The following is an 8,015-nucleotide window of genomic DNA, read 5'->3' on the forward strand; positions in this document are numbered from 1 at the left end:
TTACTTGCTACATTTCAACGTGGATGGTGTTTAGAACGTTGTCAGTTTATTTTTTATGCATACTTTTTATTGATAAATTAAGATACGAATTTTTATTTTTTATTCATTGTATTCTTTACATTCTCGACATATTTTTTCTTCGTTAGTTTTCTACATTATCTCATTTTGATTTTTTAATTAAGGGAAAATTACAACCACACCCCTGAGGTATGCTTAAATAACTTTAAGGTCCCTATGGTATCGATAATTACACTCACCCCTGAAAACGTAGTTAGAAACTCTAATGGGATAATGCATTGGATAGATTATTCCGATAGGGTTCTAACGGACTATTACTTTTAGCTAATGGTGGAGACAACATAGAGTTATGGGGTGACATTGCTCCCCCAACATTTCTTAAATCACCCATAGCTCTTTGTTGTCTCCATCACTTTCTGAAACCAATAGTCCGTTAGAACTCTATCGGAATATCGTATCCAATGCATTAACCCATTAGATTTTCTAAATACGTTTCAAGGGAGTGAGTTAATTATCAATACCACATGGACCTTAAAGTTATTTAAGCATACCTCAGGGGTGTGGGTGTAATTTACCCTTTAATTAATCTCCGTGCATCTCAGGGGTGAGTTACTCGTACTCAGAATAGAGGTGTGTATATTTATGCCTTTTAGGACGGTTTATTTAGAGTTTGAGGGACTTTAATCAAAACTGATAATATTGTGTCCTTGCTATATGAAAAATTAATTTAAAATATTATTGTTTAGTTTCTAGTTATCTTCATCACTGGTAAACCAAATCTCTAAATCTGCTGAACTTTGTTGCCCCCCTATCATTTGGAATTTGAGATCAGTTCGTGTTATTACATAAATTATTGTGCCACGCGACGAAAATGATAATCCCAGCTTGCCTATATACTGAAATAAAATCGACATAAAGTCGATTCATCTAACATTTGAATCACAGTTTTGAATTCTGATCATTTTCAGAGAACTGCTGCCTCAAAACCCTTCTCATTATTTTATTTGTGGCTGTTCTCGGGAGAGAAGGGAGGGGAATTATATCAGACACCTGCAATTTTTTAGAGAAAAATGTAAATCACAAAATTGAGCTGCGTGATTTTGTAGAGAGTAAGTATATATATATATATATATATATATATATATATATATATATATATATATATATATATATATATATATATATATATATTAATATCATACATACCTTGAAGAGAGGATTTAATTTTTTCTGGAGGGCAGAATTAAAAGATGCTGCAAGATTACTCATCTCCAATAAGGGCTTTTTATCAACATCCTTTAACACAACAGCAACTACTAACCGTTCGGGTCCACCACCTGGCGGCGGGACTGCAACTGCTGCTGTTTCTACGATATCACTGCTCACCATATTACAGATGCGCTCAATCTCAATGGAACTCACCTGCATGAACAAGGAAAAAGAGCACAAATTACATCTTTATCTACCCAAAAAAAACATAAAAAATAATTCTTACTATTGAATGCAAATTACACAGTAAATTTAGGACTTAATTGGTTGTTAAGATAGAATTATACAATCTTATGAGAGTTCAGTTGCATGGTTGAATTAGGGATTAGGGTGTTGATACACAATCATCCAATAAATCAAGATAAGGGCTTATTTTCCTCCAAAATTTTCGGACCAGCCCAAAATTTTGGTTAGTCTGAAAAAAGTTGCTAGACTAACCAAAGTTGATTGATCATTGCATATCCTGACGACCAAACAAAGCCTTAACTACTACTGTGTTGATTTTGAGCATGAGGCTCAATTTCACTTATAGGGCTCAAAACATTATAAGTTGTAATGCAATTCCAACAATTTATCATTAGTTAAACAATTGTGTGAAGTTACCTTTATACCCCCAAGATTCATAGTATCATCAGCACGACCATGTGCACGGTAGTATCGTCTTGAAGTTCGCTCAAAGACATCACCATGTCTTCTGAGAACCTGTTGGGACAAATGAAAAACAAAGAAAAAAGTGTGTAAGAAAAAAAAACATAAAAGAGTTCACTAATTGCAATAGTGACACAAGTGAGCAAGCCGATTAAGTGTTGGTTCACCTTTCCATTCCAAAGTGGCATTTTCTTGAAGTAGATATCATAGTGGTCGGCATTCAGTAGGGTTCTTGAAGCTCCAAACATGAGCGGACCAAGTGCTAGTTCACCAACTCCCGCACCCTCTTGTGGCTTCGCGTAAAGAAACGAGAATAATAAATACGGTCCTTTTCAATTGAAATTTTAATCGTAATCTAGTAATTCACTGTATTTAGGCCTCGTTTGGTTGGTAAGATTAACCATGATTAATAAACTTAATTGGACTTTATAGGATGTTTGGTTAGTCCAATAACTTTTCGGGCCGGCACGCAATTGTGGGAAAAATTGCTCTAATCTTGGCTTATTGGTCCAATAATATAATTGGGTTTTCATAAGATTAAATTTTATGTTAAGAACCACACGAGGCCTTAATCTATTACCAATATGTGAGAATCTTAGAAGAATATCCTGTAATTTTGTTTCCTTTCTCTGCACATTAGAAAGATGCTTACTTACTATGGGAAATCCATCATCACCGAGAATAAAGAGAGTGCAACCCATTGCAGGAGTGCTAAAAGCAGAGAGAGATTGCGGCTGCAACAAAGAGCCAGTAACAAAAGCACCACCGATTTCAGTGCCACCACAGTACTCTATAACAGGCTTGTATTGAGCTCTCCCCATCAACCACAGGTATTCATCCACATTTGAAGCCTCACCGGTCGACGCAAAGCAACTACACGATATCAATTATGACGCATAACATAGTGCTTAATTAGAACATGTGACAATGGCAATTCAAACGTACCGGATGGACGACCAATCATAAGTAGATGTGGAATTTGCATTCTTCCATGCCCTGACAATACTAGGGATGACACCCAGCATTGTTACTTTAGCATCCTAAAAGTACAATTTGAATTTCAAATCAGTGCAACACAATGGAAACGGTAAAGCCAAACTCGAGTGTTATGTAAGGTATTACTTATGCAAAATAGATGCTACGTCATCAAACCTGAACAAACTTGGCAAAGGAAGAACCAAGGGGAGAACCATTGTAAAGAGCTATCGAAGCACCGTTCAACAAAGAAGCATAAACAAGCCAAGGACCCATCATCCAACCAAGATTAGTTGGCCAAGCGATTATATCACCTTTGCGTATGTCCATGTGGCACCATCCATCTGCAGCAGCTTTCAAAGGTGTAGCAACACTCCACGGGATTGCCTTTGGCTCCCCTGCATTTAATTGCATTTACTCCCTTCAAACATTTTCTTACACCAGGTTAAGAAAAAAATTCAGTTTTCTGCACCAGAGCAATCGAAATTACGCAAAATGATCAAATTATAATGGCATGGCATCAAATACTCCATCAATTATGCCGTGACAAAATGTTCGATTTTGTTCAGTTTCATATATTCTGGACAAGGGGAAAGATGACTCTTTTGATGTTTCGCGTAATTTTACCAAAAGTGAGCCGAAGAACAATTAGGTGAAATTTGATCCCTGATAGACGTGTAAATCATATATACCTGTAGTTCCTGATGAGAAAAGAATATTTGTGAATGCTTCAGTTGTTTGTTCAACAGCAACAAACTCAACTTCTCTGCAAGTGGACATTTTAATTGGATGAGCCTAAAGCTGGTGGATTCCATAAAAAGATTATTGAAACAGATAACATGCCGAAACAAATTGAAGAGATGAAAAGGCATTGCTCAATTGAGTGTGGCAATTCGAACAGACATCATCACTTGTGGAATATTTAGATATTATTTGTTATATTTTATTTTCTAAATGCAATTGTTAATAAAAAAAACCCTCAAACCCTCACAAGAATTTAAGACGTCATACAAGAAATAAAAAGAATAATTCAGAAAACAGCAGTAAACCAACTTCTAAACATTAGTATAAACCAATCGACCCATACGGTGTTTCCTGTATGTGAAAGAGTTATGATAAAAAAGTCACGTGTGAACAAGCTTATCGATAAGCATGCTTACTTGAAAACAGTTGCTCTCTCAAGAAAACTCTGCCAGGAAATGTCATTATCACGCAATTTCATGCTGAAACTCGAATCTCTGATGGGAATTACAATTGCCATTGGTGACTGAGCATCAACAACTCTACTGCAATGTCAAACAATAGTTGTCAGGACTGACACATATGAAAGAATTAAAATACAGACTTTAAAGACATATCTTCTTCAATTTTTACATAAAAATTGCGTAATTTTTTATGGGGATTGTGGCCAAGCATGAAATCTGGCTACAATAGCAGTACGAACTGAAATCAGGACTCAATGGTTTAATACTGATTTCACGAATATGGTTATGGCTGTTTCATTGAGTTGGATTAGTGCCACTCGGGCCATACCAATTAAAGTTGGTCCTATTTTCTTAAAAAGAACAGCAAATCTTATCTTTGCAGGAGATACGTGCAATTTTCTTGGGAGGAGAGAGAGAGATCACCTGTACAAGGGAAGTTTTCTAGTACCACGAATGATGACATCCTGGAAATAAAGGTTGGAGTTTTGAAGAGGTGTTAGGCAATAAAAAGGAAGACTGAAACAAAGAATCATACAATGCAGCATTCGAATTAACTAAAGCAAACACATCAATAAATAATTTTGCAAATATAATACAACTGCCACTTTTGAATACTGTTAAGTTTCAACAAATGAAAACACAATTAGTACAATCTTTCAGCAATGACGTTCCATCAAAGTGAAAAAAAAAAAAAAAAGGTTTGCTTAAGCATCCATATTAATGGCACATAATACATTTAGCAGTCACATTGAGAAATTTTTGTACCATGAAGCCAATTAACAGGTTCACTCGATAAGACTTTAAGAAAGGCATTAAAAATATGGTAATCCTTCATTCATAGTGAAACAAAAGGGATTCTCACCTGAGTGAAAATCGCTTTGGCGTTTGATATTTTGAGTCTTACAGATATTTCAGATGGTGCAAAACTATCTGCAATGGATACGACAACATAACCAGCAAGGACTATAGCCAGGTAGATCACCACAGAGTTAACATGCATCGGCATATCTATTGCAATTGCAGAGCCTTTCTCCAATTTCAGAGTTTCTATTGCATGGGCAACAAGCCTACAAAATATTCTTAATGGAATTTCACATGGTACTATAAGTTAAATTCAAACTCCTTGAAAATAACAGCACTAGCCGCATATGCAGGGAGGGTTTTAAATTCCTAATAATAAGGTAGAGCGGTTAAAACCCAAATAAGACAAATCACACCATTAAATACCTCTCAAAATAAATGACAGAGGGTCAAACATTATGTCCTTAACAATCTTTAAAATGGAAACCAAACTTTGTTTTTTGCACTAGTTCACAAGACAGTATGAATAAAAAGCTAAGTCCACTGACTCTTAAGTCAGACAAATATGGTGATATTAAATTCAAAGGAACAGCCTATGTTCATCGAAAATATCAGAAATAATTAATTATGTCAAACACTTAAACAGAAAAAAAATAGCATACCAAACTGACGAGCGTAGCTCCTTAACAGTCATCTTATTTACTGGAATTTCATCATCTCCTTCGTCACGCCATATCACAGCAATATCATTGAGATTCCGTTGAGCATTTAAACGCAGGCAATTGCTCGCTGGATTAGTATATGCATGTGGAAGCCAATGACCACCTGGATGAGTACTATCCTCACGTAAAATGCATTCAGGCGGAACCGAAAAATAGATATTCATTTTGTCAAATAAAGTTCTCCAATAAACCTAACAAAGAACAAGAAGTGAACAGAGGTCGGAAAGAGGTAAATGATTCCTGTTTTTCTAGTAATTACGGATCAACCATGATGATGGAAAATTAATTCTAACCTCAGGGTTTGAAACTGAAAATTCCTGAAAATCGAGAAAGCTCGAGATAGGATCCACATATTTTGACCCTAAGAATTCTTTTCCATGCTTTTCCAGTAGCTTGCCAACATTAGTCAATTTTGAATCATCACTGTATAGAAGAACAATTATAGTCAAAACATAGCAACTTAGTAATCTTTGGAAAGTATTATTTTTCTGTCATCTTATTCGTGTCTGGTTGTTTAAGTCATCCAATAGAAATTACATTTAAGTTTCCCTACTTCTGTTATCGTGCTGCTTATTCGTACAGAGAGAGAAGAAAAGGAACAGTACATACGGGTCGGGTAACCAAGCGGGAGGGTCGGGTCCGAAGTGTTTGTAGCAGCCATAGTACATCATCTGATGGAACGAAAAGGGTAGCTCCGGTGTAAGGAGTTGCTTGGAGATGATATTCCACGATTGGGGAGTTCCGGCGCCGTGATTTTGGATGATCCCGGCGAGACGGCGGTGGAGTTCATCGGCGGTGACCAAGGGTATGCCCAACGCCGCTATATCAGAGGCGGCGATACAGTCGAGGGACTTGTAATTCTCAGTCCCCATTACAATTTACAACACAGAACGAAAGAAGATTTTAGGGATTGGTAGTAAGAATTGGGGAGAAAGGAAAGAGAGAATTGATTGTGATAGAAGTTGATAGGTTGTTACACATGATTCGTACGTGGTGGCCATTTCATTTCTGGATAGGGATGTATTATTAGTTAGATTTGATTGGATTGGATACCCGCGGGAGTATTATAATAAACTTCTTTACAAATAAGCCCATTGTCATAAAGAGATTTAGACAATAAATTTTTTTTTTATTAAACATCAACAGATGGTCCAAAGATTTGTAAAAGTCTAAAATAGCTCATCATACTTTAACATGGTCCAATTTCATTCTTTAATTTATCTAATCTTAATCCGACCCCAAATTTCACAAAATATTCAATTTTGGCTTAAAACACATTTTTATTGACAATTTCGTCTGTCACCGCCGATCTCAGGCGTTAACTTTTTTTTTTCTTCATGATTTTTCCGCCATCGGTTTCCGGCGTTGACTTTTTCAAATTTTTTTTTTTTCTTTCTCTAACATCTTTTTTCTTCCGTTTAAACAACAATATTGCTGTGATTGACAGTAATATTAACTATATTATTGTTAAACACAGTAAAATTAACTATACTACAGTTTAACACAGTAATATTGCTATATTAATCTCTAGCACAGTAATATTAACACAACAAAACTCATTATTATTGTGTAATAGAGTAATATTAATATGTTGACCGTTCAAACAAATGTAAACATAATAAAAAAAAGAATTAATATTACTGTGAGTGACAGTAATATTACTATAACAACAGTAATATTACCGTCAACCACAATAATATTACAATAATAGACAGTAATATTATTACGTTACTTCGTGAATAACTCAAACAAAAAAAAAAATCAAACAAAATGATAATATTGATGTGGTTGACATTAATATCACCGTCAACCACAATAATATTATTGTGTTTACAGTAATATTACAATAATAGACAATAATATTATCACGTTACTCCGTGAATAACTCAAACAAAACAAAAAAAACCCATAAAAAATAATAATATTGATGTGGTTGACAGTAATATTATTGTGTTTACAGTTATTTTAATATCAACGACAATAATATAATTACGTTGACTTGTCAACAAATCAAACAAAATTTTGAAAAAATAAAATAATATTACGTTACTGTCAACGGCGGTACAATTACATAAATGTATTGTCAACGGCAGTACAATTACGTTAATGTACTGTCAGTGGCAGTATAATTAAGTTAATTTATTGTTAGTGACAGTATAATTACCGTTAATGACAGCACAATTACGGCGGCGGACGTTAAAAAAAAAAGTCAACGCCGAAATCTGGCTGCGGAAAAAACAGAGTAGAAAAAAAAATCGAAAAGTCAACGGCAAAATTTTCTTTTTGAAAAAAAAAAAGTCAAAATTGGATTTTTGTGGTTAAAATTAATTAAATTGGGGTTACAATTAAGAATTGGTGTAAAGGGTTGGAGTAATTT

The 8,015-nt window shown here is 34.9% G+C and overlaps 1 protein-coding gene across 1 annotated transcript; it reads right to left on the reverse strand.

The window, feature by feature from the left end:
• Positions 1-806: 806 nt before the first annotated feature.
• On the reverse strand, positions 807-6,693 carry AAE17 (acyl-activating enzyme 17). The gene is made up of 14 exons (XM_012981124.2): positions 6,248-6,693; positions 5,932-6,061; positions 5,579-5,829; positions 4,978-5,182; positions 4,539-4,579; positions 4,071-4,196; positions 3,603-3,676; positions 3,088-3,308; positions 2,881-2,975; positions 2,592-2,808; positions 2,103-2,228; positions 1,891-1,989; positions 1,225-1,440; positions 807-1,068 (listed from the first exon to the last, which is right to left on the reverse strand). The coding sequence occupies exons 1-14, from the start codon at positions 6,508-6,510 to the stop codon at positions 958-960; spliced, it is 2,175 nt and encodes a 724-aa protein (XP_012836578.2). The 5' UTR covers positions 6,511-6,693; the 3' UTR covers positions 807-957.
• Between the last annotated feature and the right edge of the window lie 1,322 nt (positions 6,694-8,015).

This window comes from Erythranthe guttata, chromosome 4, assembly GCF_056151865.1.
Source record: "Erythranthe guttata isolate IM_541 chromosome 4, IM_541, whole genome shotgun sequence".
NCBI lineage: Eukaryota > Viridiplantae > Streptophyta > Magnoliopsida > Lamiales > Phrymaceae > Erythranthe > Erythranthe guttata.

Bases quoted from the DNA above. Each gene is read 5' to 3' on its own strand.
- AAE17 (XM_012981124.2), bottom strand. From the start codon at position 6,510: ATGGGGACTGAGAATTACAAGTCCCTCGACTGTATCGCCGCCTCTGAT. The intron at 4,580-4,977 runs GTGAGAATCCCT...CTTTATTTCCAG, and splicing joins CCAAAGCGATTTTCACTCAG to GATGTCATCATTCGTGGTAC. The intron at 1,990-2,102 runs GTGAACCAACAC...TTGTCCCAACAG, and splicing joins TGCCACTTTGGAATGGAAAG to GTTCTCAGAAGACATGGTGA.